The following is a 27,881-nucleotide window of genomic DNA, read 5'->3' on the forward strand; positions in this document are numbered from 1 at the left end:
AGCAAGTAAGAATCTTAAGAAAGCTGAAAAGACAAGGAATGAAGCACCAGAATGGAAATTCCATGAGGGCAGGGATTGCACTGTTTTGTTCAACATTTAATCCCTACTGTACATGGTGCATAGTAGGCACTTAATGCTTGTTAAATGGAGACATGGAAGTGGTTAATATCTTTTTTTAAATTTTCAAGTGCAGGAGAACCTTACATTTTGTTTGCAGATATATATTTTTACAAATCTATAAGTAAAAAAAATTTTTATTTTATAAATAAAAACACAAAGCTAAAATGTAAAAATTTTAGAAAATATTGCAGCATATATGAAAAAGCATTAATAACTTTGAGGGGGCAAGCTCATAAATAAAGGGAGTTACATAAAGAAAAACTAACATTTCTCTCTTTTTTTTCTCATTAAACTTTGTTTTAACGGGTCTCAAAATTCTGTGACAGATTTTTGGTCAAATCGTTTCCATTAAAAAGTACCGTTTTTAAAAACTAACAACTGAAAACTGCCATATGCACACAAAAACAAATGGTCCATAAAACATTCTCCTTTCCTTCTGAAGGTTTTATGATGTATGATCATTAACCAGTCTTTTACTTAAACTTAAATGGCCAGTTGACACAAACAGTTCTGAGCTGTCTCACCACTCATTCAGACTGGGGTCGCGGGTACTGGGGATAGTATTCATTTAGCCTTCTGAGCCTTCTGGGCGGTCCTGGTGACCTTGCCGGCTCCAGCTGCCTTCTTGTCTACTGCTTTGATGACGTCCACAGCAACTGTCTGTCTCATGTCATGAATGCAAAATGACCCAGAGGAGGATAGTCAGAGAAGCTCTCAACACACACGGGCTTGCCAGGAACCATATCAACAATGGCAGCACCACCAGATTTCAAGAATTTGGGGCCACCTTCCAGCTTCTTCCCAGAATGAAGATCAATCTTCTCTTTCAGCTCAGCAAACTTGTAAGCAGTGTGAGCCTTGTGACAATCCAGCACAGTTGCATACGCAGCACTGACTTGGCCTGGATGGTTCAGGATAATCACCTGAGTCATGAAGCCAGCTGCTTCCATTGGTGGGTCATTTTCGCTGTCATTAGCCATACTGCTAGGATGAATATCTTTGACAGACACATTCTTGACATTTAAGCCCACACTGGCCCCAGGAAGAGCTTCACTCAAAGCTTCATGGTGCATTTCAACAGAACTTACTTAAGTTGTAATGTTGACTGGAGCAAAGTTGACCACCAAGCCGGGTTTGAAAACACCAGTCTCCACCAGGCCCACAGGGACAGTGCCAATACCACCAATTTTGTAGACCTCCTGAAGGGGCAGATGCAAGGGCTCCTCAGTTGGTGGCAGGATGCAATCTAGAGCTTCAAGCAAGATGGTTCCACTGGCATTGCCATCTTTATGGGCGACTTTCCATCCCTCGAACCAAGGCAGTTAGCACTTGGCTCCAGCACGTTGTCACCATTCCAATCAGAAATTGCAGAAATGCTACTGTGTCGGAGTTGTAGCCAATTTTCTTAACGTAGGTGCTGACTTCCTTAACGATTTCCTTCTCTCTTCTGGCTGTAAGGTGGCTCAGTGGAATCCATTTTGTTAACCTCAACAATTGGTTGTTTCACATCTAGTGTGTAAGCCAGGAAAGGCATGTTCGTGGGTCTACCTGTTCTTGGAGATAACTGCTTCAAATTCACCAGCACCAGCAGCAACACTCAGGACAGTCACAGTCAGCCTGGGATGTCCCCGTAATCATGTTTTTGATAAAGTCTCTGTGTCCTGGGGCACCAAAGATGGTCACATGATACTTGCTGGTCTCAAATTTCCACAGGGAGATATCAATGATGACACCATGCTCAGTTCAGCTTTCAGATTATCCAAGACCCAGGCATACTTGAAGGAGCCGTCTCCTGTCTCAGCAGCCTCCTTCTCAAATTTTTTGACGGTTCTTTTGTTGATCCCACCACACTTGTAGATCAGATGGCCAGTAGTGGTAGACTTGCCCAAAACTATGTGTCCAATGACAATAATGTTGAGTCTTCTCCTTTCCCATTTTGGCTTAGATTTACCCGTAGTTTTCACGACACCTGTGTTCTGGCGGCAAACTCATTGCAAAAAAGCAAGACTAATGTTTTTGTACCCCAAAGAAAAACAAATAGATCATTTTTCTCCCATCAGATTGACAAAGAATAAAGACTGATAACTCAGTCTTATAAAGGGTATGAAGAAATAAGACCCGTCATGTACTGTTGGTGGAAGGATAAATTTACACCACCTTCCTGAGGGGCAATGTGGCAATTAAATAAAAATTTAATTGCTGCTTTGACCCAAAAAGTCCGCTTAGAAGAACTTATTTTATAAAAATATTCAGGCAAGTTCAAATATACGTATGTACAAGGTTGTAATAATACAAATTTAAATATAAATGAAAAACCTAAATACATACTAGTATTGATACCGATATGACATGTTTACACAATGGAACTTCATGAAGCTGCTGAGGTCTGTGTTGACACAGAAAAATGGTCACAATACACTATGTGACAGAAGCTGGCCACATGATGGAAATGCTAAATTGGATTGTGGTGATGGTTGCACAACTCTGTAAACTTACTAAAAATCATCGAACTGGATACTTAAAATGGATGAATTTTATGGTATGTGATTTATACTTCCATACAGTCATTAAAAAAAAAAGAAGCTGGTTACAAAATAGTATGTTGAGTACAAATCTCATTTTTGTTTGAAACACACACACTATGCCTGGAAGGATATATTCCCCAATGACAGTCGTGGTTACCTGGGTGGTGGTGGTTTTCTTCTTTATACCTTTCTGAATTTCTTATAATAAGCTTTTATAATTAGAAAAAAAAAGCTATTTCAAATATACCAGATAACCTGTGGGTAAAGTTATTTAATATCAACTTATTATCCACACTAAACATCTACATGGGCATCTTAATTTGTGCCCAGATTCTTTCTTATAATTTGTCTAAACTCATTTCTTCTGTTCTGGCATATTTCACCATCTCGCCCAGAACAAGGCATTTATCTTATCTTTGGAAAAATTTACACTCCAGATAGAGCTGAGAGCAGCAGTGTTTCTACCAAGGGGTGGGGTTTCTTGTGTCTCCCCGTAGGGGGCCATTCCCTAAGCACTCTGCCACCCCTCAGATGAACACTCTCAAGAGTACTTTCTGCTCACATTCACTTTCCATAGTAATCTGGGAAGTTGATTATGTTAATGCCTATTCTCCAGAGCTTTTCAAAAATCTTTATTTTTAAACGAACTCATTTTCTGTTTTTCTAGACCATTATATATAGGTCTCATGGACATTGGTGGTCCATGAGAATTCTTCAGGCAGTCTCTTGAATTAACACTCAGATCTGCATTTCTAGCTTTCTGGCTGTGGCCTGAAGTTAAAATTGAAATGTCACTGAATACAATCCAGATATGAGCTCATTGCTCCCTCATCCAGTGCAGGGCTATTCATCATCTCAGCCATTGTTTTGCAAGGGCACGTGGGACTAGGTAGATGTGAAGATGCGGATGGACTCTCGCTCTGAGGACTATAAGGATGAAACAACATTCTGTGAACACACTAAGACCCAGATGCTACTTATGGGAGACTGATAGGACAAACCATAACATTCCAATTGGCCAGATGAAGGGCGAGCTCTGAGAAGAAAAGCACGGAGAAACCGTCAAACCTGAAAAACTGTCAAAGGGTAATGAATTCTCCCCAAAGCTTTCGGGATCCACATTAATTTGGCAACTCAAATTGTGAGCATCATCTAACAACCCCGGAGACTGAGACTGCCAAATGTTTATTGCCAAAGTAAAAGAAGAAAATTAAAAGTCTCTGCTTAACCTCAGGGGTGGTGCTGGGCTATGGTGTTAGAAGAGGGCAGTGGAGTAAGAGCTCTGCTGACACGGACTGAGGCACAGAGGCTGGCCGCTGCTTCCTCCCATGAAACCCGGGCCTGTGGCCACGAGCCAATTCACGCAATTTTTGTTTCAGCCTAAATCAGAAACATCACCACAAAGGGAAGAAAAGATCAGACACAAATCATATCAATATGGTTTATTGAATGAATAGTTCAACCCATCAGGAAAACAGCTGACTTTTTTCCTACAATCTAATTAAAGTTTGTAATTCTCATTCCTCAAGTGATATCTCTTTAGGTGTTCATTAAGAAACAAAACTCAGAAACCCTGGAGCACCTGTCTTCAAGATGGGTCACTGGACATAGACAGCGGAAATGTGGAAACACATATGCCAAGGAGCAGAAGCTTCCTTCCCTAAATTTCTATTGCCTCTTGTGCAAGCCGAGGCAGAAAGCTTTCAGTGGAATCTCAGTGACAAGGAGGAAGCCAACAGTCATGGGAAAGTTACATTTTTGTTGGTGAATTTGAGGCATGACCAAGGGAGCACATGGCTGTGCCAACCCAGAGTGGGCAGCACGGAGCAGGGTGGCTGAAGGAACTAGCTCTGGAGCCACAATTCTCGGGCTGGCTCCTGGCTTCTCAGCCTTCTCAGAGAATCAAGGCGAGTTGCCTAACTTCCCTCAGTCTCCTCACCTGAAAGCGAGGGTGCCTACCTTGTAGGACTGTTGTGAGAATTAAATGAGTCAAAACTTAAAATGAAGAATCTGGGAACACTGCCTAACATACAGTAAGCTCTCCATAATGTTTGCTAGTATTATTATGTGGAAATTTTCAAGATTTGAAACAAAAGAGAAAAATAACTCACTCTCAGATGGGGATGGTGTGTAACCTGTATTTGATGAATTCCAAAGGCTACTTTGTGCCTGAGGGGACCGTGAAAACAGGCCGACGGCAGCCAGCCAGGGTAAGAGGGCTCCTAATAGCTCTCTGGGCGCCTCCTGCAGAGGGTGATCTAACAATCTCAGGGTTGTGAATGCCTCTCCTACAAAAGCAGGATGCACAAGGGGACAAAAGATAATGAGGTTTCTGGGTCTCCAGAATGGCAGGCCAGCGTTGAGTGGCCACCACAATGTGCATTACATCCCAGACTTCAGTCTTAACAGGTTCAAGTCATTTATTCACACACTCTTATTTATTAAGGGCCACTGTCATATAGGCTGAGAACTTACAGTCAATATAATTTCAAATAATTTAAAAAATGTAGTCCATCAGTCAATAGCATTTAATAAGTGGCCTCTGTTTGCCCCACGTTGTACCAAGTGCCTCAGGATGTTCCGCAAGCAGACAGAATTTGCTTCCGTGCTCAGAACAAAGAGGATCAGCATCAGAGAGTGAGACCATAAGGGGACCACAGCGTGACACATATAGTTTTGTAAACACTCATAAAATCATGCACTGAATCCTATTCTGTCAGAATTCAATGCTGACAAATTTCCACCATTACACATTTTATGCGATAATTGGCCTGTGAACCAATTTAAGGACACCATAAAAACAATTTCAATAATTACTACAATTCTAGGAAAAGATTACTACCCAAATGTATTCTGAACACTCCAGAAGCACAGGGTGTCTTATTGTTTTCATAGGAAAAATATATTTGTTAATCAAAAAATTAATTGAACTGCCTGTAAGCATATCATTATGCCCACATAATTAAACTCATGAATTATAATCCACGTTTCTGATGTTTCTTGGAAAAAAAAAGAAAAGTATTATGGGAGTTACATTTTTGAAAGAATTGTGAAGAAATTGAAAGCATATTAAAGACACTGAGAACATTTTGGAACTTGGAAGAAAGGTTCTTAATGATTATCTTCAGAGCAGAGCGTCAGGGAGTCATCGATTTAAATCCAGGTGGACACAAATTAATTATCCCCCCTAAAAAAGTCAGATAACATGAAAGAGAGAATCTATAACCAATATATAACATGACAGAAACCAAAACCAACACAAGAAAAATTACCTACATATTTCTTCCTAGCCTAGGACTCTGATTTCACATATATTCCACAAGGGAATTAGAGAAAAGAAGGTTTTGTTTTGTTCTGTGTTCTTGGTGAGTAGCCTAAAGTCTTAAGAATTTGTCTAATCTAAACAACACCACAGGAAAAATCCCTCAGCAACTAATGAACATTATTTGTTTTCTTCTAATTCTGATTTACACCAAATCCAATATGATTGTGCTGGTTCTGGTTTTCTACTACAGGTGAAAAACAAAATTACTTTTAGGCCATTTGAATCATTCTATTGCCTTTCAGTAGATTAAACCTGATTTTATTACAGCCCAAGATGTTCTTTTTGTTTTTGAATAAGTAGTGTAGCTTTCCCTTCCCTCCCTCGCCACTTCTTGCTTCCTTGCTTCTCTCCTTCCTTCCCTCCTTTCATTCCTAAATACACACTCCTGTAAAGCAGTGAACGTGTTATTTAGACTTTGGCCAACACTGTTGCTTAGATGGAGCTGTAGTTGTACACAGGCAAAGCACCTTCCATCTAGGGGGTCACAAGCTCCCAGGCAAGGGCAGCTCGTCAACCCCTGAAACGCTGACAGGGATTTCAGCTGCTGATTACTATCTGCTGTAGAGTGCTTAAGGCGGCGCTCAGTGCCTGCCTGAGCCTGAGGAGAAACCCAGGCCTTCCGACTAGAGAACTAAGCTTCCTGGCCCTACAGGGAATGATTTCCTGATTCATTTATACAAAGAACATATGCCTTTCTGGGAGACTCAGCAAAAAGAGGGATTCTTTCAGATTACCCCAGTCCTGTGTGGCTCCCCCAAATTATCTCAATAGAGAGGAAGAGAGAAGCTGGCAGATCTCAGCATATTAATAGCAAACAACACATTAATAACTATGTACTTTAATCTTCAACATTCATAATTGCACAAAGTATCACTGATCACTTAAATAATACATGTCACTTAATCTAATAAAAAACACCAGTAAAGTAGAGCATTCCAAGCAATACCTTGCGCATGTAAAAACTGTCTGCAAGCGACATTTAATACACAAAGTACAGAATCAGAACAGGTCTTTGAGGGGTCGTTATTTAAAATTCTTACCAATAAGGCAAAGCACTATGGAGAAACACATATAAATATATTCAACCTGCCAGATCTCTCAGCTAAACGCACAGCAGTTCTAATAGGTTTGGCTAAAGTGACTTTCCATATATACACAGGAGTTTCTAACACTCTAGCGTTGTTTGGTGATAGGAATGCAGAATAGGAACAAAGGGGGACTACCATTTACTTTCAAAACAGAATCGAGCGGGCACATCTAAACTCCTGACTAGTCAACTTAAAAATGGCATAATCAGAACTTTGTTAGAGAGAAAAATATTTTCTCCTTAGAAATGTATATGTGTCAAAAATGGCTGAAAATCATGTCCATGCTAGGGGAAAATCGAGTGTGGAAAAATTTGCATTTTTTAAAATCTATGCTGTAAGGAAAATAAAGAGCCAGAGCATTTTGGCATTAGCAAAAGGCTGAACTAAGTTCTCAGGCAATAAATTTATGGAGAAACATGACAGGCTCCTCATTAAAGCTATGTGTACGTTGGCTGAATTTTATACAAGATTCTTGAATCTTGTGGAAAATTGGGCACGGCTTGACATCTGAACAATGTCCCTGGTTAGTCTGATTTCTAAAGCATCGGAAAACGTTGCACTTTGGAAATCAAGTAGAGAAGGATAAACACACTAAAACAGGACTGGGCTGAATCTGAAAGTTATTTTTCCATACGTCTCTATGAGATATTTATTACCTTTATTTCTCTTACAAACACAGCCCCCCATGCTAGAAATACTGTGGCACTTTTTTTTTTTTTTGGTGGTGAGAAAATAGTCCCATTAAGGCAAATCTTACCCGGCAGCAGTAACCACCTAAGGACAGGCAATTTTCAGTTGGCTTTTCAGAAGCTGGTTGCCATGACAAAGAGCACAATTTATTCCTTAGTCCCTTATCACAGCTACAGATCACAGACTATAAAAATTAACAAGGCTCTTTTCCTTTTCCTGATGATTTCAGAGTTCCTCATCCCTACCTGAGGTCTTTGTTCCCCCAATTAAATGGAATGAATGTCAGTCATCTAGCAATTCAATTAATGCTGATTCAAAATTCTGGCCCAAACCAGAATCTATAATCACAACCTCCTAATCACAGCTCAGTCATGAGAATGAAAAGTAAGCAGGAAATTGCACTAATTACTCAATTAGACTAATACTGTATTTTTAAGCAAGGGCTTAAGGGGCTGTCAGCTCTGACAAAGGACCATGGAGTCGTCCTCACCTTGTGTGCCCGTGGTGGCCCCACGGAAGCCGATGTTTTCAAGTGGCCATAATTTCTACCCGTCTAACACAGATGGACCCGAGGTGGGTAACGGAAATTTACAACTGATAAACCAACCACAAATGAGGAGCAGCTCTGGGAGGCTTCAACGGCTCTCCACGCAGCCCTCCATAATGGACGGTGCTCTCCTGCAAGGGGCCCCGCGCCCTGACAGAAGGCAGCTGAGCACACATTACCACCTGTGCTGGCTCCAGGAAAACAGAGTGAGGAGGAACATTCAGGGAGTGTGGGAGCTGCTCTGCTAAATCTTAGAAATTGAGCAATGCTCACAGGTACCGGCCTCCACATTCACAACAGAGCCGCCTGCAGCGTGCGCTCCTCAGCCAGTGGGCTCACCACAGGTGGGGAGCCTGGGGGCGGCTGAAAGCTAAGAATCATCCCCACCCACGGCTTCTCAGGCTGCACAGCCTACCTGGAGAACCTTCAGGAAACCAAGCACAGTGAGTGAAAAAGAACTGGTTGGGAAGAACACACCAGATATAACTGAGGTATTTACAAAACACAGGCTATAGATCAAAACAAGCTGGACCTTATTAAAAAAAATAGCCTAAAAAAATGAGACTCTTTTTGCCTAGTCAGTTTCCGAGATTACATATTCTGTAAACAACAGGGAGGACACCAGAGCCTGTCATGCCTCTGGTTTTTGTAAAAATCCTTCCCGAGTTGGATGTGGGAGAGGAGCTGGAGAAGGGAAGAGGGCCTATCACACAGGTCATGGTCTCTCCTCTGCGGCAGTGTCTGAAAATGACCAACTTGGGCACTGCTCAGGGGTTCCGGAAGGAGAGAAAACATTTATTTGACTAAGACAGACGAAGTCTTTACTTCCAGGGTTTGCCTTGCAGGTGGCCAGAGCCCAGAGAGCGGGGGTTCAGGTGGCCGGCAGGGCCCCCTGTGGGCAGATTCTGACCGCTGCGGGTGCTCCGGGGGCCTGGAACCTTGGAGTCTCTTCCGGAGGCATTAGCTTGGCTCAGCCGGCCTGAAGGGAACAAGAAAGCAGGGAGCAGAACTGCAAGAATGATTCCAGGGACAATCTGCCAAGGACACTTTTAAGCTCATGAAGTCTTAGGCTTACGACCACTTTTAAGTGAATGCAGTCCTATTTCAGCATCTACTTTAGGCTAAAACCTACTCTTCATCCTTAAGATCAACTTGAAGGTGGGGAATGGGGCAGGAATGAAAGGAAACCCAGATAGCTTTTCTTTCTTCCTCTCCATTATCCCCAACCAACCTGGCCTATCCTTCCTTCCTTCCTGGTAGAGAAGGGTGCAGGAGCGATCAGAGAAACAGAAGACGGAGGAGTGTGCAAGGGTAAGGATGGAAGTGTCCCCAGAAGCAGCAGAAGGAAACAAAACTTTCCAAGAAGGAATCTGAATGCCTTAGCTCAGCCTCCCAACTCTGCCTGAATATACACTTTGACTGATAAATTCTCTTCTCTTTCTACGGCTGTGTGTGACGCCTAATTCTTGCCACAATCTGGGATCACCTCCACTCGCACCCCCACTCCCCTGCGTAGCACCTTCACATTTCCCCTCCCCAACAAATATTTTAAGAATTTGAATAGAAGAGATCAAGCGTTTCATATAATGAGGTGATGTTCCAAGTTGCAAATCTCAAGCTCAACAGAAAACATTATCTCTAAAGGTCAAAATATCTTACTAGGATTGTCTGCAGGACCCTGGTCCTCTTCTAGGTAGTACTCTATCTTTCTTAGGTCTTCTGGGGTAAATCTCCATTTATTCTCAGCTGGGAGAGGCGGTACTTTGGGGCTGGCTCGTTTCCGGGCAGAACCAGGAGGAAGGGCCTGCTGGCAGGATGCTGGCAGGGAACCCGTAATCAGTCCTTCGGGGAATTTCTGAGCTAAGACTTTTAGACCTAGGGGTGGAAGATGATCAGAAAAAGCAGCATTAACGTGGCAAGGCCATGGCGAAACCTGGAAAGGAGCCTACGTGTCTCCTAATCTTTGGTCTCCAAGTTGAGGCCAACACAAGGACATGAAATCCTTCTTAACTGCCTCACCATTAAGTAAATTACACAAGAAAATGTCAGTTGTTATGTGGGATTCTGAAAATTCCACCAGAAATCCTTTTGCTCAAGTCTGGAGCATTAAGGCTTTCTTACAGAGCCCTAAAGCAACATCATTATTTCAGGAATTAAAAACATGTGCTGATGGAGCTAATGGAAGTTTCAAATAACTCCTGACTCCTTTCAGCCAGCATGGTTTTCTCTCTTTCCAGAATACTAAATTCTGAACATGATGAGGAAAAAAGTGATGGGGGTGGGGTTGAAGGATTGTGAGTCCAAATGTCTGTTGTTTAAGTCCAAAGCACAACACAGTCCGGCTCACCTCCAGAAAGCATGAAGAGGTTTTCAAATCCCCGCTCGCACATGGTGGTGGCTGCCTGGCTGGCCAGCCTCTCGTCATCGTCGTACAGAATAATGATCTTGCCGTGGGCATTTTTCTAAGAGTCAGATGAGCTAAGGTTTGACTACGCTGAGCTAATGCTCCTAGACTATAAAGAAATCCTCAAGGAACCAAGAGCTGTCAATGTGCACCTTTCTGAGTTCAGGGAACACTGGGCGACACTACTCTTTACCCATCGCACCAGCAGATACTAGATTTCTTCCTGTTGTGGAAACCACACAAGCTGGTATTCTTTTCTTTTATACACTAATACTACCATGGTCCACGATGGCACTAGTTACACACTGTACACCCTCTAGCTCTGTTATACTTAACAACCCTGGAAACTGAATGTTCCAATCTCCATTTTACAGATGAAGAAATAGAAAAACTTTTATGTCCAATGTGTCCACTGCAGCCTTACTTATAATATGTAATATATAAGTAATATAATAAGTAATATGATAAATAATAAGTAATACAATGGTTTAGTAAATTACAGTAAATCTGAGGATGAGATACATTGCATTGAAAATGGAGTGGGGAAATACATTGTAATATGAAGTGGGGAAAAGCAAGATACTAAATTATATACACAGTATGATTTCTACTTTGTTAAAAAATACATAGAAGGGGGGCCAGTCTGGTGGCACAGTGGTTAAGTGTGCACATTCCACTTCGGCGGCCCAGGGTTTGCTGGTTCGGATCCCGGGTGTGGACCTATGCACTACTTGTCAAGCCATGCTGTGGCAGGCGTCCCACATAAAAAGCAGAGGAAGATGGGCACGGATGTTAGCTCAGGGACAGTCTTCCTCAGCAAACAAGAGGAGGATTGGTGGCAGATATTAGCTCAGGGCTAATCTTCCTCACCGCCCGCCCCCCTGCCCCCCAAAACTACATAGAAGACAGTCTGGAATAAAATATGCCAAAAGTATAATTAGAGTTGTTCAACTGGGTGATTATTGGAGATTTCCCCTTTCTTTTTTATATTTTTCAGTATTTAAATTATTTTCTAATTGTGACTATTATGAGGAGAAAAATTCAAATTTTACGAAGAAAAAAGTTGGAAGGAAAAAAATTAAGTTTTAATTTGGGAAAGCTTTCTGGGGAAAAAATGTCTTAGGACTAACTCTTAGCAGATCATAACCTTTAACCTAATGTTTTCTGGCCCACTGCAGAATGGCTTGGAACCATCTGCCTTAATAGTCAGGACACTCAGCAACAGCTAAGAGTCCAAATCTTAACATATGCTAAGTAAGCTAATTAGTATCAAAGGTCCTTCACAGAGTTTTCTTACTGGGAACATGATTCATGGTAAGTTTGATTCTTACAATCCTCATAACCACAACTCCTTAAAATGCAACAAAGGATACATATTCAAGAATATCATTTGAATAAGGGTTCATTGTTCTAGACAGAGTTGCAATTGGGTAACTGTAAGCTGCAAAGAGAAGAAAAAGTTTAGGAAGCTTGTAGTTCTCTTAGTACAACTTGGCCCCAATTCCCAGCTGGTTTAAAGTCTAACTAAGAGTTAAAAGAAACGTATTTTCAAAATCAATGAGCCATAAACGCATACTTTTGTGAAAAGAGAAACAGGACAGTGAACAGAATAAGAAGCTTCACTTCACTGTTTCTGACATTAGCACTGGGCCCTTGAGCCATAGGGAAGTCACCAGCCTCTCTCGGAGCATTATGATAGAGCCAACTTACAGCTTCCCATAGTGGATCCAACTAACACGTGGGTTTCTTAACTGTTGCCATGGGATGTGGTTCGAGCCGCCTGGACTCAGGAACAGGCTCTGTTCCTGGGAGTGGGACATGATAAAGCCTTCTCTCTCTTACCTCCAACAATGTGGCACTGCTGGTAAGAATCTCTATCTCGCACATCTAGCAGCAGGAAGGGGCAGTCGGGATAAGGTTTGTCTTTGGTGTTGGGCTCTGCTTTCTTCACTAGCCCTTTGTCTACATCCAGTTCCCCAACACCACTGATGACGCTGCAAATGAAAAAGTAGGTTAGCAGAAACTAGTCAGGGATTGGTGGCTTAAAGGTCAAATGTGTTTCTTCAGAACAGTGAGAGAGTGCTCAATGTCTTTTCAAAGGACACCTGAAAGAAAAAGGAAAATGGATATTGTGTCTCAGCTCTGCCTCTGAATGCAAGATCCTATGGATCCTATTCTATTACACTGGTCCCCAAGGAGGGGATTCACGTGCCTCTATTTACCTTCAGAGAATGCATGTTAGGTCACTAGCATGGCTGAGGGGGTAGAAACTGTAGAGCAGATGCTGCCTCCAGCAACAAGGGCAGCATTCAGGGAAAGAAAGAGGCGAACAGTTAATCCAATGGGATTTTGAGGAGTGTAAGAAAGCAGAGCAAGAGAGGAAAGAATAAGGTTGATAGGACAGGAAAGATGAAAGGTGTTTCTATATATACTATATGTAACAGAAAGTAACACAATGTTTTAATATATTTCATACACAGTGACCTATCCAATACGGATTTTGAACCTTAATGTTTTCAATAGTTATCTGTACTTACTTCCATTTTATAGGTTACAGTGTTGAGACTGAAGAGGCTTTTAGATTTGGTGGCATTCATAGACTGAGATAGAGGAAAAACTAGTGTTAAAATGAGGGAGTTCACCACTGACAGTTCTGTTTCTAAGGTCATAAAATTACTAAAACTGGTCACCATATTAATATTATAAGCAAAATGTGGTGAAAACATGAATCAAAGGCATAAGAAGAGTAGGTATTATAAACAACATGGCAAGTAGTGAAATATCTGTATTGGAATAAGAAGATGATAACTTTCCTAGGCAAATAAGAAGACATACATGCCAAATCACAGATTAGTATGTAGCAGCTGTTCCTCTCCCATCACAGCAAGTCAAATTCTGCATTTAAATCTGATAAACATTACAACAATGTGCTATACAGTGCATATTATGTTGACCCAAAGGAGAAGAAAATCTATTTCACATGAAACTGGATCCTCAATGGAAGTTTTGTTGGTCTACCTCATTTTGAAGGCAATTTTAGACCTCTTACACAAAAGTAGTTATAAAAATAATAATAGCGGTATTGATGATAGCAATTCTTTCTCTAGTAGAACTAGTTTCTCTAGGAGAACCGTTTTACCAGTAGAAGGGATGGATATGTGCTGAAAATCGGAACTGTCTTGTAATCAACAGCTAATATTTGAGAAAACGTTGCATCACAGTCTGTGGAAGAGGAAGGTCCAGCCACCTGCAGTTTGAGAAGTGACACCAAGGGTTGCTTTCATTCTTCTTTGTACCTATTTAATATCAGAGCACTACGAGTGGCACTCTATTTTTCTTCTGATTCTAGACAGGGTAATTACAAGCTGCAGCAGACAGAAAAGGAGGGAGGAATCATTCTTTCTGAGTCAAAAGATAGTAGTTGTAAAGCTAAGTTCTAACAGCAAACTTGCATATAGGAAGGCTGAGAAGAACGGAATTGAGGAGTGAAAATGAATGCTCTCCTATCAATATATTCTTACCCTAACTGACTAAGAATGCTGTGAAAAGATTCAGGAGGTGGCATTTATATAAAGAGAAAATAGAAGGGCTGGGATGAAAATGTGGGACTTCATTACTGCCAATCTGTTTCTAAGGTAATTAAATCACTGGAATTGGTGTCTAGATTAATATGAAGGTAAAATGCAATGAAACATGAATTTGATTAGAGTACCTCTGAAGAGTCGAGCGACTAGAGTCCCCCGCTCCCGCACTATGTATGAACTGGACTGGGCTCAGTGACTGCTCCCCGGGGCTCCCTTTCCCGTTGGTCCTGACTGCGATTTCAGCATCAGGGTCTGAAGCTGCAGAATCGTTGTCTGAAATTTGCAAATAAATAAATAAATAAGTAAATTTAACCTTAGAATTTGTACTTACTTGTCAGGCAGTTCCACTGAAATTAGGTCAAGAAAAGGAAATCATATCACCATTATTAAATTGTTCTCTAAGTTCTAATGCATAGGTTCTCAAAATGTAGTCTGTGGACCCCCGGAGTCCCCAAGACCCTTTCAGGGGATCTGCAAGATGAAAACTATTTTCATAACCAAGATGTTACCTCTTTTAATGTGTTGATATTTGCAATGATGATACAAAATGGTGGAGAAAATTGTTAGTGCCTGAGCAAGGATAAGAGCAGAGGTACCAAGTTTTACTAGTAATCATTGTATTTTTCACCAACACACACACACTCACAGTTAATAGATATGACTGTCACATTTTAAAAAGTTCTTGATGAAGTAGTAATAATAATTTTATTAAAGCTTATCCCTAAGTACACACCTTTTTAATATTCTGTGTGATGAAATGGGGAGAGCACATACGGCAAGTGTGCTACTCACCAAAGTACCATTGTTGTCTCAAGGAAAAGCATTAGGGTGATTAATTAGGGTGCCCTGAATACCATTTTTACTTAAAAGAAAAACTATGGTTACTTAGACTTGCCCATTTGGCAGATATTTTCTCAAAAACAGTCTAAGTGAACTTGTCATTTCAGGGAAAACAACTCATGGTATTTGTTGCAATGATTAAATTTTGAACCAAAATCAGAATTTTGGAAACTGTATTTGCCATCAGGAGCTTGACTACTTCCCTACATTTAATGACTTTTCTAATAAGATAGGTGGTAAGATTAATAAAAATGGGATTTTTTGGATACTGTGTAATAAAATTTATCAACATTTGGAAGATCTTCATAACTCAGTGAACCAATATTTTCCAAATGACCAATGAATGATATTATAAAATCATGCACAGGTAAAAGAGTCACTCAAAGTCTAAGACAGACCAATGGGTTTAATGCAACAGACTATGAAATTCATCGATATGGTTTCAGATTCCACGTTACAACTATCCTTTAAGAAGCTATCGCTTGTTAAGTTTTGGTGTAGTATCAAAACAGAAATCGACAGTTTTTGGAAAGGGCTGTTAAAATATTCCTCCCTTTTTCAACTACAGGTCTGTGTAAGGCCAGGTTTTCTTCATATACTTCCACCCAAAGAGCATATGGTAACAGATAGAATGCAGAAGAAGATATAAGAATCAGCTACCTTCTATTAAATCAGACACTGACAAGATTGACAAAAAAAAGTAAAACAATGCCATTCTCAGTAAACAAAAAACTCTCATTTTTTTTTCTTCTGGAAATATAGCTATTTCGCATAAAAATGTTATTTGTGTTTTGTAATGGGTTTAGTATTGTTGTTTTTAAGTGAAATAGTAAATAAATTTATTTTTTAACTTCTTAGTTTAAAATTTTAACACTCTAAATAGATATATAATTCAAATAAACCAAAACTCTTCGAGGTCCTTAATAATTTTTAAGAGTGTGGAGGAAGACTGATATCAAAAAGTTTGAGAATCTACTGTTCTCACTAGTATAATGAGAGAAACAAGAGAAATAAGAGGCCTAGTTATTCAAGCATATATTAAAATTTAATTTGCATATGATATAATATACTTAGAAACTTTGGGAGAATCCTATGAGAATAAGGAAAATAAATATGTGGTTAGATAACAAAATAAACACTAAGAAAATTTTTTCCTATATACCAATTAGAAAATAACATCTCATTTACAGTAACAACTGCAGATACAAAATATACTGTCCTAGGAAAAAACCTATTAAGAAATATAACAACAACAAAAAAGAAATGTAAAGGATCTATAAGTCCTTTATAGGGCATATAAGAATTTTCCTTAGGGACATAAAGAAGAGCCAAATGGAGTGACATACCTTGCATTTTCCTGACAGGGCAACTAAAAGTGAAATGATGTTAATCCTTTCCAAATTTAATTTTTAACCTTCATACAAATCCCAATGGGATTTAAAAAAAAAAGCTTGAAAGGATTTTTAAAATGAGAAGAAAAAAATACATATGTATAGAGAGACACAATTTGGAGAACCTGCTTTATCAAATAGTAACATATATTGAAAAGGTAAATGATCAAAATAATGCAGAACTACAACCAGAACAATGGAATATGGTAGCTAACAGAGAAACAAATCCTAGAATACACATAAAAAGCAAATATATGTTAAAGGTATCATCACAAATCAGTAGGTAAAGGCAGAACTACTGAATAAATGGTGCTGGGATAAGTTGTCAACTATCTAGAAAAATCAGATTTAGATAACGCCCTCACATCACATACCAAACTATATAACAGATGGATTGATGTAGGGGAAAAAACAACCAAGCAAGCTAAAAGAAAACATAGGTGAATAATTTATCTTGTTTTTGATTTTATGAGTCTAAAACAATAAAAAGAAAAAACATGAAAGGCTAATAGATTTTAAACATGTAAAAATGCAAACCTCATATATGTCAAATCCAGCACAAAGAAAATTAAAAGGTGAATAACAAATTAGGAAAAACGTCTGTGATCACACATATGAATGAGAAAAGGTTAATATACTTAATTTACAAAGAGCTTTTTAATTAACTAGTCCTTTAACTGAAAAAAGATCATGTTGCAGAAGGTAAAAAATGCCATCAAGATGAAACTGTGACCATAGAAGGAAGTCTTCCTCCCTTCCAGACTGCAGACCCCTCCCCCAAGGGAACTGCCTTCACTTCCCTCCAGAAATAAAACAATTACATACTTTTGCACATATTTTATTTCCTCCCCTTTCTACACATCCAGGAGAATGCCATTCATACTGCTCTACCCTTTGGTTTTTTGTTTGTCTTGCTGTTGCTTTATTTTTACTTAATAATACAGCTTGGAAATTGTTCCAATTCATCAAGTAAAGATTTTTCTCATTCATTTTCAAGGCTGTATTGGTTTCTAATGTATAAAGATATCATAATTATATAGAGCCTTTACAGATCAATAAGTAAAAGATGAACATTCCATTAGGAAAAAAAAGGGAAAGGACAAGTAATATCCTCAAAAGAAGAAATATGTATGACCAATAAACACCCACAAAGGTGAACCTCACAATCAGAGAAATTCAAAATAAAACTATTAGATACCACTTTTCATCTATCAAACTGGCAAATAGTTACAAAAATGACAATTATTCAGCAGTTACAAAAATGAGAATTATTCAGCATTGGCTAGGATGGGGAGAAACATGTCCTCTCATTTACTTGGTGGGAATGCAGACAGATAGAACCATTCAGGAGATAATGTGGAGTCAGCATTGAGAGTCTTAAATGTTTCTACCTTTCCACCATCTGCAGCAATTTATCATCAGGAAATAATCAGAACCATGCAAACATTTATGTATTTACACTGCAGCATTATTTTATAGAAGTGAAAAATTAGAAAAACTGTAATGCCCAACAATGGAGTAATTAAATAAATTATGGTATATCCAAAGGATAGACATTATATGACAACACAACCTTTACAATTAAGCTTTTGAAGTCTATTTAATGACATGCATAATGCATGATAAAATGTTAACTGAAAACAGCATAATACAACACTATATACAAAAAGTATGGATTTGGGTGGGGAGTTAGGGGGAAAATAGACCAAAATGTTAACAGGAATTATTAGTTATTTTATTTTTCTTCTTTATATATTTTGTTTACAGCATTCTACTTTCTGGAAATATACTTTTAAGTCAGGAAAAAACAATAAACATTACAAAAGGAGATTTTTTAAATGCCTTCAAAGATAGCCAATATGCATACAGATACAATCTGTTCTAGAGGCATTCCTGAGTGAGTTATTATTCTGTGTAGAGCACTAGAAAAACACTAATATTACTCACACATTATGGTGTCCTACTTTACAAGGGCCTATTTTGCTGTGCAAATTTATCACAGAAGAGAAAATTGCCTGTGCCCATATGTTCTGGTGCTGCAATTTCAACAATGAATTAAAGGACCAAATCCATGTACTTACATAACCAGGTTAAAATTGGGAGTGCTTGTAAGAGGAGACTCAATTATCTCCGTTACAAAGAGCCCTTATTTCTCGGCTGTGTGAGAGGCATCTGTCAAAGATAAATTCCTGTCTTTTTCAGATTCTCTTTATCCTCCCTAGCAAAAACAAGCCCAGGGAAACGACAGTTGAGTTGCACAAACCCCGTGTTCAGACTTCCTGAGAAACTTGTCTTGAAATCAGAAGTCAAATTCCTGGCTACATCAACCTTAACAAAACACAGTCCCCTTCCGTAAACAGCCACACATCGATTGTTAGTACTTCAGGATAAAAGAAAGACCTAAACTCGGTGTATTCCTTTTATGAGAGAGCAACTAAAAGGTTTTATTTTTGACTCGGTATTTAAGAGGGGAAATCCAGGGCCTGCCTCTCTTTCTAGCCTTGTCTCCTACCTGCGCCTACGCTTCCCTCAGGCCACAGCCAGGCCGGATTAGGCGATTCCCCCAACACGCCTGGAGTTTATTCTCTTCCATGCCTTTGCTCAGGCTACTCCTCAGCTTGCAAGAGCCTTACCCTTAATTTGCACCTGTTGAGATTCAAACCCCACTTTTAAGGCCCAGTTCAAAAGCTTTAAGAAAGCCTACCTTGGTCTTCTAACTGGAAAATATCTTTCCTTCTTTGGAACACCCACAGCAAAGACACTAGTTGCTACCAGAGATGCATAGATTTGGATCCTACGCCCATGCCTTACGGGCTGTATCACCTGGAGCAAGTAATTTAACCTCTGAGGCTTAGGCTTCTCATCTGTAAAGTGCACCTTCCTTCTAGAGTTTTTGAGAAGATTAAATAAGAAAACTCATGTGAAGTACCTAGCAATGTATATTCAATAAATGATGGTTTCCTTCCAGTCCTCCATCATGAATGTTTACCATATTAGCGATATTAATAATTTTGTGTTTCTATTATCATTCTCCTCACCCAACACACATAAACCTGTGCATGTGCACATACGTGACTACAAACTTCATGTAAACAGAGCTGCTTTATCCACCTTTGTAGTCTCATAGCACCTGATTCTGTGACCTGTACTTATATGGGACTAAAAATATTTGTTGAAAACAAGTAATTACTATATTAAACACATCTAAAACATTTAAAACTATAAATGTTCAAGCCAGAAAACCAGATGGCTGTTTTAAGGAAATAAGAGTTAACAGTCAAAGAACCAGGTAGCGCTTCTCAGAGGGCAACAATCTAGTTACAAATAGATACTTCAAAGTCCCAAGTCCCTGTGAACACAGCAGCACAGGGTGAGCACTTCAGTCAAATAGTCCATCCGTTATTGTCCCCACATCCTCAATTCTCATTACCTTCTAGCCTTTGAATCTCCTCAGCTGTCACTTCCAGTGTTTGATCAGATAGGGAAGCAACTTGGATGACCTGATAGAAAAGAGAATGAAATGTGTAGATGGTGTATGTTCATCTGTCTTTAAACAGAGGCAATTCTGTCTTTTACAAAAGATGAGGAAACATCAAACATCAAAGATTTCTCGTTTTAAGAAACTTGTCAGTCCTCAACTGGAGACTAAATCTCAGGTCTCCTTACTTTGCGAGTGGTAATTACACTGCAGATGATCATTCCAGAAGAAAAGATTCATCTAAAGCATTACACAATAAACTTAAAAGACTAAAAGGATAATTTAGGACAAGAAACATGAATAAGAGTTTAAAACTGCTCCATACATATTCTAGTCCCAACTTGACACATTTCTTGAAAATGCAATACTTACAAGAATAGAACTCTATCAGTAATTCTTCATGCAGAAAGGAAATAAATGTAATTATGAATATATTGATAACAAAGTTGTATACCTACATACAGTTTTTAAAGCACTTGTACAACTTAGCTCATAGGGCTCAAGATACACCTTGAGTTACATCAATGGAACTCTTGTTTGGGTGCCAGAGTGATACTCTGTTCATAATCTTCAAATAAAATTAGAAAGTGACTTTCCCCAAGTAACAAAACAGCCTATGGCAGAAAGACTTGGCAAAAGAGCTCAGTCGTAGACAGGAGACCCCCCAGCTTCCACAGAGATAAATGCCCAAACAATCCAGAGTCCAGAATTCTAGAGTCTAAATATTAAATTAAATGGACAAGGAAAAAATAAATCCTAAACCACAAATTTGATGATTTAAAAGTATAGTGCACATTTTACTTTATAAAATTCTTATCAAAGAAAAGAGAAAAATTTTATACCATCCTTGAATGAACACACACTACACACCAGTTAATCCTCCCATACGTGGAATATAAAGAATCAGAAGAAGCCCCTCTGCAAACATTACCTAGAGTTGAATTTAGAAATAGTCACAAAAAGCAGCACAAATTAGACAGTTTTTACTCCAATGGAAGATCATTAAACTTACCAACTGGGCAAAAGTTGTAACTTTCAGTCTCTTGAAAAGTTCATCTTTTTTGTATCTATAATCTGAAAAGCAGGATAGGACAAATATTTTTCTAGATTTATTTTGCTTTCTTAGAGGTATTAATTCTTTCTAGTCATCAAGTTATATGGCATATTTTCCAACTTATTTATATGCCTTTATGGTCTCCTTTACATATGTTATCTCATTTGATCCTCATGATATCCTCAAAATTAAGTGTGGCCACTATTATATCATCTCTTCATTTTTTCCCTTTGCTTTGGCTGGTAGGAAGCCTAATGTTGAATTTAGAAGCCACCTTTTCGTGTCTAGTGACTTTATCCCTCGCCTTTATATTATTAGTCTACCACTGTGCTTTCACTAGGCTGTCTCTACTTTGACCATATCATATTGCATGCATTTTTATAAGCCACTTTAAATCCTTTTCAGAACAAAGCAGGGAATAAACGTCTGCATTTTACAAATGAGGACAGAGACGGAGAGAAGCTGAGTTGCCCCAGGTCAAACAGCTGGTAAGACATTTACACCCTACAATTCTAACTCTGCCCTGAAAAGAGAATAATTATACTCCCTGAGGTTACAAACTATGCTAGAGACACAGGACAACATTTTCTTTTCCTGGAGTACAATGCTAGGATCCAAGTTATGACTGGTCCTGATAAACTCTTGTATCAATTTCTAATCAATCTATTCAGTTTTGCAAGATGAAAAAGTTCTTGAGATCTATTGTACACAATGTGATATACTTAATGCTACTGCATTGTACACTTAAAAATGATTAAGGTGGTAAATTGTGTTTTTTAACCACAATTAAAAGAAAATAAAAATCAACCTAAAACATCAATATTTATTCAGTGCTATTTTTACAGTTCTGAGATATAATTCAAATGGGGGTACTTCTGTACTGTGTCAATCATTCTTCATATCATATTAAACAGTTTTTAAAAATTTAGCCAGGGGCCAGCCCCATGGCCGAGTGGTTAAGTTCGAGTGCTCTGCGGTGGCCTGGGGTTTGCTGGTTTGGGTCCTGGGTGCAGACCTACACACCACTCATCCAGCCATGCTGTGGAGGCATCCCACATAGAAGAACTAGAATGACCTACAACTAGGATATACCACTACGTACTGGGGCTTTGGGGAGAAAAAAAAAAAAAGGGGAAGATTGGCAACAGATGTTAGCTCAGGACCAAACTTCCTCACCCAAAAAAATAAAATAAAAATTTAGCCAATTTCACTTTATCTAGTATCTGTCCCACTGAGGCATGTTAAAAGTTGGCTTCCTTAAACTTTTCTGAAGATGACTGCCAATTCTGAAGAGTTTTCAGCATTGACCTCCTGCCCGCCCTCACATTTCACTCCTCTTCTAGATTTTTATATTGGCACCTATACTCCTTAAACATGACCTCATTATTTCAGAATTACTAAATGTTAGCTGGATAATTACTATGGCCTTCACAGGATAAATGTCTCATAAACCAAGACTCATAGCAACAAAGGAAAGGATTAACTGTATTTAAGATTATTGACCTGGTGTTACTAATCATTTCCATGAATTTCCAAAAAACCAGTACAGACCAGACAGTTATTTTGGAGGATAACGTTAGGTTGGCTTACCAAACACCTTTACAACCCAAAGTCAGGAAATGATATTACCTTAAAAACCAGCCTTTTATAAATATGTCAAGACTCTTTTTTATAGGGAATTAAAGCTTCTCTGCTCTAAAATGTCTTAAAAAGAGCAATTTGGCTAATAACTGACCATTACTTCTAGAAAATTCTTAGAAGAGCTTCTTTTGGATACAAGGTAACAAACCTAGATGCAAAGGAGCTTCTAAAAGCTGCCAGGATGCAGACCCTCCTAGGCTGAGCAGAAGCTTTAAAAAGTGCAACCGAACAACTACAATATTCCTCTCAATTGCCACCAACTTGCCCACCAAAAGTCATTTATGTAAATCAAAATGGCAATAAATCAGTCAACGAAAACAGTCAACTTTAAAGTAGTTTGCACTGTGGCATTTATCCATTGATATTCTTGTTGTATAGTTGCATAGTTTGAAATACTTCTCCAATTCTTCACATTCTAAGTACAAAATGTACACATTAAAATACCCTATAACTAAGTAGAAATCACCTTAAACAAAAAACAGACTCTACAATAGTCTAATGATTGCCATTTCTAGTGTCCTCTCACAAGCACTAGAAATCCCACTGCATATTTGAGCCTGAATTCTACATACCTGGTTCTGGTTTAGAAGGACAGCCATCATTGGGACTTTCTGACATTATTACTCACAGATAAAAGATCAAACTAGACGTTTTACAGTAAATTGTAAGTTTTATAAAAAGGATGACTTGGAAAGCTCTGTCAGTCCTTGCAAGAGCGAACAGAGCTTTAAGAATGGAGCTTCTGCTACTGTAGCTTCTCCCAAACTCTGTGATGAAGACAAATAAGCCTAGTGTCAGATATGTTATCAAGCTTTGCTTCTCCAGTAAGTCTGGAGTCTAAGTCTGTCTCTCTCAAGTTACTGGAAGGACAGAGACCTGACTATCTAGGATGTTTCACACTGGGTCCAACTAGTGTCATCTAACCACCAGAAGCCAAGAATAGGCTTTGTAAATGGTCAATAGACACAGAGTGTCTCTTTTCCCCAGGCAGAGTTGAAAGAATATTCAGACTACAAAGGAATTCTGCATTTTCAGGGTTCTGTTAAAACACGTTATTAGCAAAGGGAAGTTGGGCTCACAGTGGAAGATAAATCAAAGGAAGTAACAGAACAAGGTTTGTGATTTCACAGAAAGACATGGCATCTAAGGTAATCTGAGAAAAGTGATGGGTTTAGGGTGTCATGAAAAAAGCCAATATTCTCCTCCCTTTTTACCCAAAAGAACACCTACAACAGAAAAAGGGAAAAGAGAAGGAACTATCTTCCAAAATGTAGATCCCAAACCAGAATCTGAAGTAATTCTAGTCAGGGAATCAGCAGAAAGTGTGTGAAACAAGGTGAGAGGAACCTTCTGTCTTACTAAAAGGAAGCTCACAACTTCTAAAGAGGGAAGCAAGCATTTTTCAAGGACTCCATTCCAGAGGTATTTCTTCTGGGAGATAAACTCCTTTTAAAGTTTAGATGTTAAAGAAACCACATCGTGCTCTTAAGAAATGTTTTAAATAGGGTTTCAGAAATCTGGGTGGAATGGGACATTTTTACGGGACAAATTTTGGTGTGGACATGTGAGCTATATTCAGCTTCAAATGGATAGGACGTGAAAGAGACTACAAACCAAAGTAGAAGCAGGCCGGCTGAATCTTGCCTGCACAGATGAATTAAGGACAACAACAATGAAGCGTAGGTGAGTAAACAAGATTTTTTCAAAGTTTAAAATTTTAATATATACTTAAAATGTATATAGTTTACAATATAAACTGTATAAATATAAAATATATAAGAAGAAAAGGGTACTGTGACATTACACATTAAAAACAAATATCTACAGCATTAGCCCGTATAGCTGAACCTGGCAAATAAGTCAGCATAAAGCTGTTCCTGAGTCCCGGTCTATTGTTTGGGGTTTCTCAATACTGCAGAAATTCAAAAGGAACAGAAACATTATCGTTTAAATTAAAAGGCCTGCTGTGTAAAAGCAAAAGTTCTGGTGAATTCTGGATTTGTAATATTCTCTTCTCAGAAAATGTATATTACCAGAGTCAAGTACTGAGCTGTTTTCAATTAGAGGACCTCTTTACTACCCTTAGCTAAACACTCTCCTACCACCGGGTTCTCCTACTGAATATAAGAGCAAATCCATCTCAGAAAATAGACGTTTCTATTTCTTCTTTAATTCTGGCCTTGATGTGTACATTTTACATCCGTTTTGGACACACTGAAAAATTATGATTTTGTGCGAGGGCAATGCACTCAATGACTAGTAGCATATCTTTGCAGAAGATCATTTTTTAAAAAGGATGTGCATGAAATATGATTTTTAATTAAAAGAAAGCAGACTGCAATGAATTTACAATGCATAATACCACTTTAAGAATAAGCTTTCTTCCTCACATCTCTAAGTCTTTCATGAATACTAATTCATACTCAAAAGAATGTTATGAAATAAGAGACAGATTATTACTCCTATCTCAGGGACAGAGAACATAAGAAGACAGGAAAAGGTCATGAAGACTGTAGGACAATGAAACTAGCAGCTCAAGTTCTCCCTGCTTACCTAGAGCTCCACATTCCAACATTAACATCTCCTATGGGATCTAAATCGGGCTCAGACCCAAAGGCCACAATCTTAGCAGCTGACCAGGATGACAGTGTTTCCCACATTCTTCTAGGCACCCACCAGGCTCAGCCATCCATGTGTCAGGTGTAGAGTATGGTAAGGGTTGTCAATAACCAACGTACAGAACAACTATAGGGTTCCATTATCCCAAACCATTACCACTGTTACTCACTTTTTTTGATCTCTTCTAGCTTCTCAATGTATTTAGTCATACTGTTACCTAAAAAGAGAATAAGAATTTTAGATATGCTCTTAATGGAAGAAAATGAGTAAAACTGTGAAAACAGAATGGAGTACAAGTACTCTCTAAGCTTTCCTATCCTGTTCTTACAGAATTACAGTCGGCAAATGGCCACACATAGTAAACAGTCTTATGCATTATACAGCATCATTAAAAGATGAGGAATCAATGGAAATGTTTGGGCCAAATGTGTTTAAGCTGGGGTGCATACCCAATAAACATTAAGAAGTCCCAGGCAGTACAGATGATCACTTTATATAATTTTTTTTTCTTTTGGAGTCAAGGCTTTCCTCCTCCTTTTATCCCCCATGATCTTTTTGTTGGGGAGATACGCAGAGGAGGAGAAAGAAAGCAGCAATGATATTTGAATGTCTATCTGCGCTGCTGTGGCCACCCAAGCAACCCTTTCCTCTCCGCTTAGTCTTTGTGGTTTCCCTCTCTTTCTTGAACTTGTCTTCCACCAGGCAAGCTGATGTTGCAGCCCGAGCTAGACCACACAGTCTGTTCACTAGTGTTCACCACGGGTTTGATTTGCTGAGAAACAACAGCAGATTCCCACCACTGTGGAGAGTCCCCAGCTCTCATGTTTTATAGCCTGGTTCTACAATACTAGGTTCTAGCCAAGGTGGTTTGGAGAGTTTTCATACATTAAAAGTGGGCCAGAATCATTCTAGTTTCCGAATGAACTAAAGTCTAGTTCTCAAGCCAGGGACTATTATTTTTTATTGGGTATGCTTTGATTTGATTCAATTCAACACAGCAAGCTCTATGTGGCACCTAAAACATAAAGCAAAAAGAAAAACATATAAAATAATTTCTCATTTCTCTAATTGTGCTCCTAACTTTTAAGTTTTGAGAGGAAATAGTCAGATTCAGTCTCAACTTCAGATAAAAGAAATGCTTCCAATTACATAATAGCATGAACTGATGTTTTCAAGGACTATTCTGAACTTTTCTTCATGTTTAGGTCAGAAACAGAGAAAGAAAATTCTTGCTCTGAAATCCAAAATACATTTTCAAAAAACAACTTATATCATTTGTTGTTATTAAATCTTTATCATGAATTCATAGTGGAAAAAAATTCCACTGAGTTTTTAAAAATTTTCTCTCTGAAGACACACACCCTCCAGATCAGGACCAGGAAGCGGGATTCAGTATAGTCCTAGAGTCAGACTGGATCCTTCCAAAAGCTCAGAGAGACATGATGGCACCAGTCAAGGCCACTCAGAAGGCCTGAGCCTTCTCAAGACAGACACTGGGAACCTCTCAGAAGAGGCCCAAATAGCACCAAAGACCAGGATTAGAACCAAATATGATTTTTTCTAGGTTCTTCAGGCTGGAATTGACTTCAGATGCAACCAGATCTCCAGAGAGGCAACCACGAATTCTTCCAAGACACATCCCTCTCCCCTGCAACTCTGAACTCAGGCGAGAACCTGCTAGCGCATACAATGGGGGAAGAAGACGGGGCAAACAGCGTGCTGTTCAGCATCCTACAATCTTATTCTCAAACTATCTTACGTAACAGCTTTTGGTTACATGTTCCTGAGTCCCCTACAGTTGCACGTGTGGACATGGCAGTTCGTTTCTTTTAGCTAGGGCCGCTTCAGGCAGTCTTGTCAGAAAATCAAGGTACGAAAAGCATTACTGACTTGTCCAGTGACATAGCGAGTTAGTAACTAAACCAAGATTAGTACGGATTAGACATTCCCAACCTGATTTCTAATACAGCTCACAAAAACACACTGCTTCTCTAGTTGCGCTGTTTTAAACACACGATTTCACTGTGAGGTAAATGTTACTTCCCTGATAGTAACAGGTGGGAACCATTTCGTGCTCTAAATTCCCTGAGGCATATTACGCATGGAAAACAATAGCCAGCCTTATTATATCATCTTTATTATTAAAGCATTACATTTCCAATCCATAGTGGTTTCCACTAACAAAGTGTCTAAAATCCTGTTCTCAATCAATTATCAACATTTCCAGAGCATTTAGGCAGCAGTGCATCTTGGCACCAGCAGAGCCACACAACAACCCTGCGAGTGGGCTCTCACTCTCACTGTTTGTTTTTCCTACTAAAGGAGAAGGCCGGGAAACAAAGTCTTTTGCAGAGGTATACATATATCTGGCAAATATAAATACTTCTGGCAAATACAGATATACAAATATCTGGCAAAATTAAGGACAAATCTAAGAGGGCTTCTGATAAGAAGCTCTTTTCATTACATTTATTTATTCTACCCAAGTAGAGGAAAAAAAGAAAATGGAGGATTTCTACATTGTTTCAATGGGAGAAATGGGACAGTAGGATGGCTGACTAACCAACACAAAAAT

The 27,881-nt window shown here is 39.0% G+C and overlaps 1 protein-coding gene and 1 pseudogene across 5 annotated transcripts in view; both read right to left on the minus strand.

Annotated features, from left to right (window-relative positions):
• Positions 1 to 539: 539 nt before the first annotated feature.
• Positions 540 to 3,150, minus strand: LOC103546504 (elongation factor 1-alpha 1 pseudogene; annotated as a pseudogene).
• Positions 3,151 to 6,792: 3,642 nt separating this feature from the next.
• CEP41 (centrosomal protein 41) overlaps positions 6,793 to 27,881 on the minus strand; it is a 44,842-nt gene continuing 23,753 nt past the window's right edge. For all 5 annotated transcript variants that reach the window (XM_008512882.2, XM_070616594.1, XM_070616595.1 and 2 more), the window contains 9 exons: positions 25,476 to 25,523; positions 21,005 to 21,066; positions 19,945 to 20,014; positions 14,412 to 14,556; positions 12,542 to 12,693; positions 12,073 to 12,140; positions 10,643 to 10,757; positions 9,955 to 10,170; positions 6,793 to 9,274 (listed from right to left, as the gene is read on the minus strand). In XM_008512882.2, coding sequence (XP_008511104.1) covers positions 9,117 to 9,274; positions 9,955 to 10,170; positions 10,643 to 10,757; positions 12,073 to 12,140; positions 12,542 to 12,693; positions 14,412 to 14,556; positions 19,945 to 20,014; positions 21,005 to 21,066; positions 25,476 to 25,523 — 1,034 coding nt within the window. In that variant the 3' untranslated portion in view covers positions 6,793 to 9,116. The remainder of the gene's footprint in view (positions 9,275 to 9,954; positions 10,171 to 10,642; positions 10,758 to 12,072; positions 12,141 to 12,541; positions 12,694 to 14,411; positions 14,557 to 19,944; positions 20,015 to 21,004; positions 21,067 to 25,475; positions 25,524 to 27,881) is intronic.

Source organism: Equus przewalskii, chromosome 4 (assembly GCF_037783145.1).
Source record: "Equus przewalskii isolate Varuska chromosome 4, EquPr2, whole genome shotgun sequence".
In the NCBI taxonomy this organism is placed as follows: Eukaryota; Metazoa; Chordata; class Mammalia; order Perissodactyla; family Equidae; genus Equus; species Equus przewalskii.